This window comes from Gymnoscopelus microlampas (assembly GCF_963454915.1).
Source record: "Gymnoscopelus microlampas genome assembly, chromosome: 3".
Classification (NCBI taxonomy): domain Eukaryota; kingdom Metazoa; phylum Chordata; class Actinopteri; order Myctophiformes; family Myctophidae; genus Gymnoscopelus; species Gymnoscopelus microlampas.
Genome location: NC_139940.1, coordinates 27,212,727 through 27,225,233, shown reverse-complemented (window position 1 = coordinate 27,225,233; position 12,507 = coordinate 27,212,727). Strand labels below are relative to the sequence as shown.

At 40.9% G+C, this 12,507-nt stretch overlaps 1 protein-coding gene across 4 annotated transcripts in view; it reads right to left on the bottom strand.

The window, feature by feature from the left end:
* The window catches only part of col6a4a (collagen, type VI, alpha 4a), a 48,949-nt gene that overhangs the window by 16,627 nt on the left and 19,815 nt on the right, over positions 1 to 12,507 (bottom strand). For all 4 annotated transcript variants that reach the window (XM_084052533.1, XM_084052535.1, XM_084052536.1 and 1 more), the window contains 16 exons: positions 11,740 to 12,300; positions 10,856 to 11,422; positions 10,048 to 10,626; positions 9,221 to 9,799; positions 8,726 to 9,066; positions 8,471 to 8,549; positions 7,214 to 7,359; positions 6,623 to 6,715; positions 5,541 to 5,594; positions 5,251 to 5,322; positions 4,987 to 5,013; positions 4,745 to 4,789; positions 3,291 to 3,344; positions 2,214 to 2,276; positions 406 to 471; positions 236 to 289 (listed from right to left, as the gene is read on the bottom strand). In XM_084052533.1, the coding sequence (XP_083908659.1) occupies positions 236 to 289; positions 406 to 471; positions 2,214 to 2,276; positions 3,291 to 3,344; positions 4,745 to 4,789; positions 4,987 to 5,013; positions 5,251 to 5,322; positions 5,541 to 5,594; positions 6,623 to 6,715; positions 7,214 to 7,359; positions 8,471 to 8,549; positions 8,726 to 9,066; positions 9,221 to 9,799; positions 10,048 to 10,626; positions 10,856 to 11,422; positions 11,740 to 12,300 (3,380 nt within the window). The remainder of the gene's footprint in view (positions 1 to 235; positions 290 to 405; positions 472 to 2,213; positions 2,277 to 3,290; positions 3,345 to 4,744; positions 4,790 to 4,986; positions 5,014 to 5,250; positions 5,323 to 5,540; positions 5,595 to 6,622; positions 6,716 to 7,213; positions 7,360 to 8,470; positions 8,550 to 8,725; positions 9,067 to 9,220; positions 9,800 to 10,047; positions 10,627 to 10,855; positions 11,423 to 11,739; positions 12,301 to 12,507) is intronic.

The following is a 12,507-nucleotide window of genomic DNA, read 5'->3' as shown; positions in this document are numbered from 1 at the left end:
CTAAGGCTTGATTTATACTTTGTTGAGTGTGGGTGTCACACACCATAAATAGAAAAAAGAAATACAGGAAATTGAATCTCCCCTCACGGGACCCTCAGGGTTCCTTGAGGGGGTTCCAAATGGACCCTTACAGGTCCTTACCTCTCCGTATTATGGGGATCCTTTAAATTGAAAAGTTTGAGAATCACTGACTTAGGGGGTTTAGATTCTTAAATTTATAAATTTAAATTCTCACCGGGCCTCCATTAACTCCACTCTCCCCATGTATGCCATCGCCTCCTGCATCTCCCTGGAGCAGGAAAAATATGTGTGATTTGTTAGTAGCATGTAATAATTTCAGTACAAATTTTAAAGGCATCTGGGTTCTACTTTATCCTATCAGTTGTCAGCCATGATGTCACCTACTGGTAAGCCTGGGTTCCCGGCATCTCCTTTGGGTCCCGGCACAGTGTTGTCCACACCCGATTCACCCTATTGGATGACACAACACAGATTCTTACTTTGAAGATTTTCATTGAGGTGAAAAGACCATGGCGCTATGGCCCAGTAAAAGCATGCAAGTTGAAGTCTCTGCAATGCTGGTGGGTTACAGATGTGTCCCAGCTGTGTGTGACATTTTGTAAATACAAATGACCTGTCACCCAATCATTCACCAATCAAAACAGTTAAGTTAAAAGGATTTGATGTACACTATATCAAATACTGTGTGTGTGTGTGTGTGTGTGTGTGTGTGTGTGTGTGTGTGTGTGTGTGTGTGTGTGTGTGTGTGTGTGTGTGTGTGTGTGTGTGTGTGTGTGTGTGTGTGTGTGTGTGTGTGTGTGTGTGTGCGTGCGTGCGTGCGTGCGTGCGTGCGTGCGTGCGTGCGTGCGTGCGTGCGTGCGTGCGTGCGTGCGTGCGTGCGTGCGTGCGTGCGTGCGTGCGTGCGTGCGCGCATGTGTCCATGCATTCTACGCCTTTTCCTTTCAGGTATGACATAATGCAATAATACTCAAAATAACTTGAGTCCCAGCAGATTTAGGAACTATGACACGGATAATGTAATATTAACACTCCTGCCATATACACATGTGTGAGTGAAGCACATTGTTCTTCTGCTTTGTAAAGAGGGAAAGCAGCTTAGAAAGGGAAATGAAGTATTTCTGTCAGCATACCAAAGATATCATGTAACCACATAAAGCATAGAGGAGGGCATGGGGTCACATGCATGTCTTGAGTGACAAGAGAGCAGTGGTAGAAAGTAACTACATGTAAGTACATTTACTCAAGCGCTGCACTTAAGTACAATTTTGAGGTACTTTACTTAACATGAGTATTTCCCCTTTTCAGTACTTTATACTTTATACTGTACTTCAGTTACAAGTTACTTTTCAGATTTAGATTATTATCACAAAACATACATTATCCAATTAAGACCTAGCCGATCTACAAGCTCACAACCCGTGTGAGCTGGTAGATTGGCGATTTTCAAAAGACTTTCTTTCAAAATCTGTTTTTTTGTGTGTGTGTTCTGCAAAATGTTTACTTTGGCACTTTAAGTATACTCTGATGCCAAAACTAGCGAGAGAGGAGAGAGATGAAGAGGGTAAAGAAAAAAGAGAAGGGGGGGGGGGTGACAGTCTCTGCATGAGAGACAAATGGAGGAAGACAGAAATAAATAATGAAACACAGAAACACAGAAAGTAGCAGAGTGTGAGAGAGTAGCTATGCCCCATTTGTTGGCCACGAGTATTAGTAGTACAGTATTCGTATTATACTAATCCTTACAATATAATATTTTGGCAGTTAGAATGCAAAATTCATGTGCATGCCATGTTGTACTAACACGAGATTACAGAATGACTGTGCCGAAGGGCATCATTGAGTTGCAAGTTGCAAACTATTGCCAATTTCAAATTTGAAATCTATATAGTGCAAACAATCAACATCGTCTTTCAGACGATTTACCAGTTTATTTATGTTTTTATTTATGTTCATCCATTTATATGTATTTCCCATCCATGAACAGCTCTCTCTGTAATGCTACACAGTGCATTGTGTGACAATAGTGTCCAGCAACACTACCTTTAAAAAATCCATAGATTTTTTCTTCAGTGGGAACACACTACATACTCAAAACATGGTTAACATTTTTTTTGTACTGTACTGTATATACACTAAAGAATTGGGACAGTAAGACAGACAAACTGATTTCATTTCTTTTCCTTTTAACTCACCGGGTCTCCTCTCAGTCCCTTTTGACCCGGTACCCCCGGCTCTCCTCTGTTACCTGGGATGCCCTGGAGAAGTGAAACAAATCAAACTGTAGTGACAGGTCGGAGGGCAGAAGAAAGATGATCAATCACGCTGCAGGCAAACACATCTCCGCTGAAAATACCAAATTCATACCATAAATGCTTAAGTGAACAAACACTACTTTCTCCAACAGCTAAGATATAGAGATACAGTAGAGATAGTGTAGAGATACAGGGATATACTGTAAGGATATAGAGATATTGATATGAAGTGAGATATGTAGCCTATTGTTTAATACTCACTGCTGTCTCCTACAGCTAGAAACAACATAATCATGCTACCTTTGACTCGACCGATTTTTTTTGGTGCTGCACTGGTCAATTTGAAATTAATTGAAATATCCGATGTTAACATATGTTCAGAATGATTAAAGTTAATATTAATACACTATGAGTTGAGACTATCATATGCTGTCAGGTTTGTGTTCGAGTTCATGTTGGTACCTTTTAAAGCGGTCCTACACCATATACACTATACAGTACTTAAATATATATATAATATGGTCCATAACATGAATTGTTTAGTGTGGGTTGAATATACGTAAAAAGAAGATTGTGTCGAGTGGTGCTCGTCTTTAGTTATAAGAGAGAGAGAGTGTGCCAGTATGAACAAATAGTCTCTTGAGCCAGACTGTTGGCTCACACAATTTTCAAATGCTTCCGTCATGTGCAACGGAAGCACTGGAAATGAGACGAGAGTTTAAAGCGGATGCCCCGCCTCCCCCACTTCCATTTCGTCTTTGTAGTAGGGTCCTAAATGTAAATCAAATAAGTCGAAGCCTATATCGCTTGCTGCTGAGCAGAAATGAAAATTCAGAAAAAATATTTTAAAGATATTTTAAAATATATTTTCGTGAACGGAAACAGATGACAGCTTCCATTATCTGTATTCAGCAGGCGTAGTTATAGACTCTCATTCAGAGATTGAGAAATAGTTGTCTGGCTTAAGAGACTAGTATGAACATGAATGAATAAATAAAATGATGCATGTATTTTTACTGGGTTTCCTGGGTTTCCTCGCTCTCCTGAGCCGCCACCAAGTCCTGTTAGGCCCTGCAAACAGACAATAACAACTTTTAATTAGGAGACATTGACAAACATTCCTCAACACGCCCAGTCACATCCTGGACACAGCATAAATAAATACTAAAGTATACATTGCTGCCCTAAAACAAGCCAAGACATTGAGCTACAATTGATTGATGTGGTGATGACTACAGGGTTTCTGAAGCCCTGGACACAATAGACAAAACATTCTGTATTTTATTATTGAAAAGTTAACATTTAAGGTTTTGTTCCAATGGCAATGTTAGCCCCTTTTTTTTTCTTTTTTTTTTTTTTAAATATAACCACCTGAGGAAATAAAGAAAAGTAATGCACTCAGTAGGGTGTCAACCTCAAGGATTTAAAATCTCCCCACTTTAGAGTGTGTTCAAAATATCTGTTTATTTCAAAAGGTAGTGTTTGATGGTAGCACTAGAGCTGTCAGTGGTTCTCAATGTGGAGTCCTTGAGGGGGTTCTTGGGGGGTCCTTGAGCGAGGTCCAGGGGGTCCCCAGCTAAATGATGGACAGTTAGAAACCAAATGGACCCTTGCAGGTCTGTAACTCTGAGAGTTTTCTGAACCATTCTTTAGCTCCATGGTCACTGAACTAAATATTAGACCCGCTCGTCAAAAGCGACACAATATTCCCAAGATTTTTCATACTGAAATGTCTTTTTTCAGAGAGATAAATCAGGAGAAAATCAACTTTATTAATAAACTTTCTCTATTTTTCTTTTTAACATAGGACGTTCACGAGATTTGCTGTCAGACGCCGACGCCCACTTAGGAGACCATTTGTAGGATTTGTGTACCATTTCGCCTAAAGTGGCTCCGATTGGGATGGTGTATCTTCCTAAAAATCAACCATCTTTGATTGGTGTAAACAAACAGCTGTGATAGGAAGTAAAACGGAAGTGGTTCAACAAAATTCCTCAAATCATGAACGCAGTGGCCGATTTCTGTGAAATCTTGCACGCACATTCCCACTAGGCCGAGGACGAAATGACACCTTTTTAACATTGGCCTGTTATAGCGCCACCAGCAGGTCTAATTTAGCAAACCACTCCCTGTAAAAGCAAAATAAAAAGTGAGAATGCAACAGCACTTTGTCGTTTTCTATTCTGATGGTTGCCGTGTAAACGTGCTCATCCTCACACTCACTTGAGGTAGAGCCTCGGTCACAGCATATACATCTGCTTTGGCATGGAACATCTGGCCACTCTACAATAAATGTGTTTTGAACCATCAACCTGACTGTGTCTGACTGTCGGAGGAACCAAGCCACAGAGGTGGCTGGTAGCATCAACCTTGTTACAATAACCTCCTCGGCAGAGGTAATAATAACACAGTCAGACAGAGACTCCAAGAATTAGCGTAATAGAGATAAAGAACTACATAGTCCTAATTACCTGTTCACCATTTACTCCATCAAGCCCATGCTCTCCGTCATCACCCTGCAATGGCAAAATGATTCAAAGGTGTTGAGTCATTGTAACTGTTACACATTTAAAACCTATTTTCTTTTCTTCTCTTTTTCCAGCTGTCATGACCTTTAAACTAGACTTGTTAAAGGTATTTCACACTACATACAACATGTCTTCTAACTTCCTTAGATAAATGCATTTGCATTCCAAATGAGTCAGTCACTCACCCTGTTTCCCCGGTGGCCTCGGTATCCCTGTAACACAAACACAGATTAAAGGCAGGTCAGCAAAGTGGTTTAGTTGCTCAGCATATGTGTGTGTGTGTGTGTGTGTGTGTGTGTGTGTGTGTGTGTGTGTGTGTGTGTGTGTGTGTGTGTGTGTGTGTGTGTGTGTGTGTGTGTGTGTGTGTGTGTGTGTGTGTGTGTGTGTGTGTGTGTGTGTGTGTGTGTGTGTGTGTGTGCGCGCGTTTGTTTTTTTATCATCTGTTGTACCTTCATTCCTCTTGACCCAGCACAGCCCTGTATCCCCTGAGGTCCAAATGGTCCAGGTCCACCTCTGTCACCCTGGGGGTAGACACAGACAGCCACAACAAGAGGTCAAGGTCAGACAGATGTATGTGGAGTGACTCTATATTGAAAGCTTGTAGACAGCTTCAACAGTGAGTGCGCCCAGTTGGAAAAAAAACAATAACATTTCCATAGACACAACATGCATGTTGCATGCTTTCTTGGCCAGGTATGTCATGAACAAAATAAATAAAAATGAAAGGACAAACACTTACAGAAATTCCTTCCTCTCCTGGGTAGCCAGGATGGCCCTTTGGCCCGACCACACCCTGTTTAAAAGGAAAGACAACATTTATAGCACTCAATCAAATCTGTCGCACTGACTGTCAAAGGTCAGCACATAAATAAACAAGAAACCCTGTTGCCTCATACACAAGTACATTTTACAGTTCACAGCCACTTATTCCCATACCCTACTTGTCATCTATTTTGCTCTATATGAAAATGCAGTTTGTCCCAAGTTTTTTACACAACTGTGTTGCTCACAGGAAATAACAGATTTTCAACTAAAATTCAATTCAATTGAAAATCAGTTATTTTCGGTGAGTGACACACTTATGACAAAGTATTACATAAGCAATATTACACTTGAGGGTGTTATTATTGCCACAAAAGTGATTAAGAGGGTGTAAGAGTCAAATGCAAGTCGATTTGAGGAATGTCAGCTACAAGCCAAAGATGGCAAACTTTATGTGTACAATTACAAGACAATGTAACCAGCCACATTTCTCATACTGACACTAACTAAAGTCTTACATGTAAAAAAGTATAGAAAGAAACCAGTCATACCAACAAACACCTTTATAAACATAAAGAAAACAGACTATAATTTGGACATCAGCCTGTTTTCAAATGTATTTTATTTTCATTATTTTCATTAATTAAAAAATGATAAAAAATGTATTAATAGATTTTCTCCCCAACAATAGACATTTAAGTTTATTAAGGGATGAGACAAATGGCCTGCATCTCCATTCATCGAGAACTGCTCCATAAATACTCTTCTAAAAGCATTAGCTAACTTACAGTATGTTACAGCAGAAGACACAACACTGTATTGGGCTGTGAGTGATGTTGTATCTGATCATTGCATTACTAATGGTATGGTAAGAAATGGAATGTAAGAAAAATGGGAATTACGTTTTTTATTTAAATGATTACGTTTCCTCATTGTTACTGTATATCTCTGTGTTCTGAGCACAACCAATGGAATGTTTGTAGGTTTTTCTTCTGTTTTATAGTTTCACACACTTTTGCACACACGTTAAAGGTTTAAAGTCATGCATGTTACAGTCACCTTTGACGCTGAGAGGCCCCGAGATCCACGAATCCCTTCGTGTCCAGAGCACTTGCACGTAACATTACAGCAGTCTCTATCTGCCACTGTGTCCTAGAGAGAGATAGACAGCAAAATACATTCAATGGGAGGGAGAGTGTGTGATGAAGAAAGAGGACAGACAAAAAGACAGACTGAAGGTTGTCAGGAAGTACGAAGGGAAAGAAAGATAATTGTGGTAAATGATTATTAGGAGGTGGGGGACTGTCAATCATCAAGGTTCTCCTTTGAAAGACAATCCACATTTACCATCACCCACCACTATTCACTTTTTCCTTTTGACATTACCCTTAGGAACAAATTTTCACTCCTCTAGACTGACAAGCTGAGACAAGAAACTATTTCTGAAAAGACAATAATGACATACTTCACATGCTGAAATGTCACTCATTTACAAATACAAGCCCATTATTGAGCACAGACTTCATTTTTTTTGCAAAACCACGGCAAGTCTGGTTTTAGGACTATGGCACAAATGTATTGGTCTTGTTCCATTAGAAGACTAAAAGCGGTCAAGGTAATAATGGCTGTAGACTGACAGCCACAACTTACAACTTGTTTCAGCATGGTGCTGCCCACACTCTGCATGCCAATGCTGAGAGGAACTTTGTAGCCAAAACCTCGACCAAACTCCACCATTTGCATTTGGCCGACATCTCGGGCTCCCTCCAGGGCAACTATCAGTAGGGCACTTATACCTTAGCAAACAAGACATGATATTTAAGTAATGCATCTGTTCTCCTCTTACAGATGATATAAATAGTTGCATCATGCCATGCATGTCAACACATAACAACATTTCTATTGAGGAAATGCACTGTATACTGTATGTACACTGATATACAGTCTAAGTATTCACTGTATATGTTCTCCTATTGTATTATGCCATGTGTACCAGTATACACATACACTGATATACAGTCTAAGTATTCACTGTCTGTATGTGTTCTCCTATTGTATTATGCCATGTGTACCAGTATACACATACACTGATATACAGTCTAAGTATTCACTGTATGTGTTCTCCTATTATATTATACCATGTGTACCAGTATACACATATAAAATGTAATTTTGTAACAACAGTATGTCTCTATACAGCGCTAGCCTTTCTTAGCCAGCCTAAATATCACAAGCTCAGTTTTTGAGTTATTTTGTTTTGAAAATATCTACTGAGTATCAATTGAGCCTGGCAGCTGGAAGTGGGACCAGCTGTTTTTTAACGGCAATGATTATCCTTGTGTTTTAAATGTAACAATGGCTGCATTTGAAGATATTAGAGTTGATGCTGCTATGAATTGGTTTGAATTGATTAAAGGCATTTCTGGAATGAGAAGATGTTTATTATTTTTTCTTCTACCAACTGGGCTAAAGGCTGATCTGAATCATTCAAATGTATGCAAAGTTATTTTGGCCACAATTTGCCCATCAAAGCAAATGCCTACTGAGCCTTGCCCAACCACAATCAGTGAAGTGAAGTTTGTGGGCTGGCTTTGCAATGCCTTTAATAACGAAATGTGCTATATTACCATCAAATCTGAAATCAAGGCATTTAACAACAAATTAAACAATAAATGAGTATTATTGTCCATCCAACCCCAACACCCGTTGTCCCATAAAAGCAGTTCTGCTTTCCTGTTTTCCATGTTTTGATCTGGTCACCCATAAAGTCCACCATAAAACTCAACATCACTTATATATTCTTTTTAGGTTTGAGCTCACTACAAAAATGATAAATACAATATGAGCACTGAGAGTTGTACAGTGTATACATGAATAATAATGATTGAGATTCTCTTTATTTTTTACCAGATCGACGTAGAAGCTCTGATTCCCTCTCCAGTTTCATCACGTCTTCATCTAGTCCATCTGAGAAGATCACTAGCACCTGGTGGATAACAGTAGCATTGTCACATTAGATTGGTGCTAATGGATTAGGTACAATCCTGATGAACGTTTAAAAAAACAACAGGCCTATCACAATTTCTTGATTATTTCTAAATTACTGGACACACAAATAAAGTGTTTCAGGACATAACCAACATCAGCATCCTTCCAACTCACCTTCACACCAGCTTTGGACTCTGTCCTAAACTTTTCCCTGAAAGAGTGCAGCAGATCTGTGTTGAAGTAGGTGGCCTCAGACATCTGCCAGGCCATGACCTTATTCACCACCTCATCGCTGTAAGCTTCGAAGTTGAAGTTGTGTCCATTACGGCCATACACGCTGTATGCAATGTTGGCAGAGACGGGTGTGGGTCCAACGCAGCACAGGCCCTGCAGCGTGGACACATAGTGGGCGATCTCTGGCAAGAATGTTTGGAGTTTGGGGTGACCGCTGACCAGAGGCTGGGTTGTGGGCCTGTATGAAATGTCGAATCCAAAGGCGATATCTATGCTGCAGCCTATGAGAGAAAAGACAAAACATTTGCTTACTGCCACTCAGTCAATGTCACACTTCAGGTTCTGCTTCTGGAAGAGGAAAAGAAAGGAAGAATGAAAGAAAAAGAGAGGATAGAATGAGACTAAACAAAGTACCAGGTCCACCAACCAACTCACCAGGTTTGTCTTCGATGAGTCTGGATTGGCAGATGGTATCAACCACCTTCTTCTTGATGTTAGCCAAGGAGCCAAAGTTCTGCACTGTGAATAACCTCTCGGAGCTGCCAGTGATCTGCAGGAGCTCCAGGTCGTGCACATCTCCAATGCCAATGGCAAACACCTCAATTCCCTCAGCTCGGAGGCTCGTGGCCGCAGCATCCACGTCATCCTGCGAATCACCGTCTGTGATCAGCACCAGGTTCTGGGAAATGCCTTGTGACTTACGGCTGCCATGTGATGCTTGAAAGTAGTCCTTAATGAACCGTAGGGCAAGTCCGATGTTTGTCCCTCCTCCGAGTTGCCCCATGGCGAGGATGCGTTCGTTCACTGCTGCTTCATTGGGGAAATCATTGAGGTAAAACTCCTTCTGAGGAGAACTGCTGAACTGGGCAACTCCTACCCGGACAAACTCCTCACTGACTCGGAAACTCGACACCAGGTCTGTCATGAATGTCTTCATGATCGCGTAATCACTGGGTTGAATACTGCCGGACTGATCGATCAACATGACCAGGTCAGCTTTCTGTTTCTCACAAGCTGCCAATACAAAAACATGTAAAGATGAATTAAGTATGTGTCTGTTCTGTGGCAGTGGAGCAGGGTTCTTTTGAAAATCATACTATAATTGTATATTCATTAGAAATTAATTTAGAATGTGAAGAACATTTGATCTAAGAAATGTTTTCTACATAAGGTTTTACAAATGTGGGGATTTTTTTTTGGGGGGGCAGCAATGTTTAATTTATAGACAGATAAATAGATAGAAAGATAGATAGATCTCTCACCTGGCTTAGTGTTATTGCAGAGGACATGTGAAATATTCTTATATAGACCCTCTAAAGCATCAAAATCGTTCACATAGAAAACTCTGGATCTGTCCCCACCAGCCATGATCTCCAGCTGAGTCTTGTTTGCTTCTGCCACTCCAATACTGAAGACTTTGATGCCATTGTCTCGCAGTGCATTAGACGGCACAACTAAATTGTTGCGGTCGGTAGCATCGCCATCTGTGATCACGAATAGAATCTGGGGCACGTGTAAGACTCCTCTGCCACCATTTGCTTGACTAAAATATTGTAAGGAATATGCCAGAGCTTTGCCTGTATAGGTGTCACCATAAGGTGACTGCAGGGCCTGTATGGCCTTCAGAATTTCTTTTTTGGAATAAAACTGATTCAGAGTGAAGTCCACTTTGGGTTCGTTGGAATAGAGAATGACTCCAAAGCGTGTCTGCTTCTCGCCAACTGTGGTTTCCTTTACTACGGACTCCATAAACTTAAGCATGCTTTTGAACTTGGGCTGAGTGATACTCGTGGATCCATCCACCAAGAAAATCATGTCAGCAACTTCTGTCTTCTTACATTCTGTTTGAAAAAAAAATATAGAAAGAAAAAACACAAAACTTCAATCCCAAAGCCAATTAGTGTTTCGTCATGATAATAAATCAGTAAATTAGTTTTGGTGCTATTGTTGAAGAAATTATGATAAATCTTTGTAAAAAATGTGTCTCAGAAAAAGCACTTAAGTGGGACTGCCTTTTAGTGTTTAACTACAGTGCCAAACCAGTTATACATGAATCAGGGGCCCTCTCACCTTTCTCTGGTTCACAAATTTCCAACGCCAATTGACTCTCCAGGTCCTTCAACCCATCAAAGTCCCTCTGAGAATACACCCTATCCTGGGTGCCACTGATCTCCTGCAGCTGGGTGGAATTGGCGTTGACAACTCCAATTGCATAGACTATCACCCCCTTGGCCCTCAGAGCCTCAGCAGGGGCCTTGACCTCATCTTGGGACTCTCCGTCCGTGATAACTATAAGTCTCTGTCTCAGGTCCGGAGTCGCCGGACGACCTCCGCTGAGAGGATCAAAGTACTGAGAAATAGCAGAAATTGCTTCGCCAGTAAGTGTGCCTCCACCGATCTGTTGCATACCTTCTATTGCTTGCGTCATCGCAAATTTGTCAAAGTAACGGTCGAGAGGGAATTCAAGTGTTTGACTGGTGCTGTACTGCATGACGCCGACATGCACCTCGTTCTGACCAACAAGAGACTTGCTGACAAGCGATTTCATGAAGTCCTTCATCTTCTGAAAGTCCTCTGGATTGATACTACCTGAGCTGTCAATAAGGAAAAGGAGGTCGCCTGGTCTGTCTTTGCAGGCTGTGGGAAGAGAAATAGCCATTTTAGAAGAGTATTCCACATTTTACTCTTGAAAGCATGTTACCTTTACCTATTGTATTACGAGGAGACATATATGCTTTGCCTCCACGCACATAGTAATAAGATAATAGTGCTGTTGTACTCTTAAATGTAGCTAATACAGCCTATACATCTTATTTAAATCATATTTTTATTACAGGCCATACATACCAATCGTTATTTTAAATTGGAACATATCTATACTAAACCTGGAACATCAAAGCCATCTGTAAAAAACAACAAACATACAAACAAACAAACAATCCAGCTTCTTTTACCATCTTGGGCACAGATATCAGTCATGATGTCATCCTTGATTGGCCTCAGGGCATCAAAATTATTAACCATGAACATCTTCTGTGGGCTGCCAGCAATCTCTTGCAGCTCTGCCTTGTCTGCACTTTTCACACCAATGGCATAGATGATGATGCCTTGGGCTCTTAGTTTCTCTGCAGGAAGTTTGACCTCGTCTGTAGACTTCCCGTCCGTGATGACAATGAGGTACTCTGCGGCTTGATGACCACGAGTGACAGCTGCTCTGTCAAAATGTTGCGTCATAAATGACAGCGCAGCTCCTGTCTGAGTACCACCGCCTATTTGCATGATGTTCTCAATACCCTTCTCCAGTGACTGGACGTCTGTGTAAGCTGTCAGGTCAAATTCTAAGTTTGGTGAATCTGCATACTTGGCGACGCCCACGCGGACAAATTGTGGCCCGATACGCAATGTATGGACAAATTCCATGATGAACTTCTTCATGTCTGTGAAGTCTTCCGGATAGATGCTTCCAGAGTGGTCAATCAGAAAGAAGATGTCCGCTTCTTCAGTTTTCACACAGCCTACAAGGAGAACAACAATGTCACTTATAAGGATTCATTTATATGCATTCCATTCTGAGCATCACTATATAAATTTACTAAACTTAAAGGAGTTCCACTTGATCTTCATATGCTCATTATATGATGGCACTCTGACAGTCTACTCTCATTGGTCTCATTGGTGGGCTGTGTGGACAGTTCAGAAACCTGCCTACCAATGACATCATC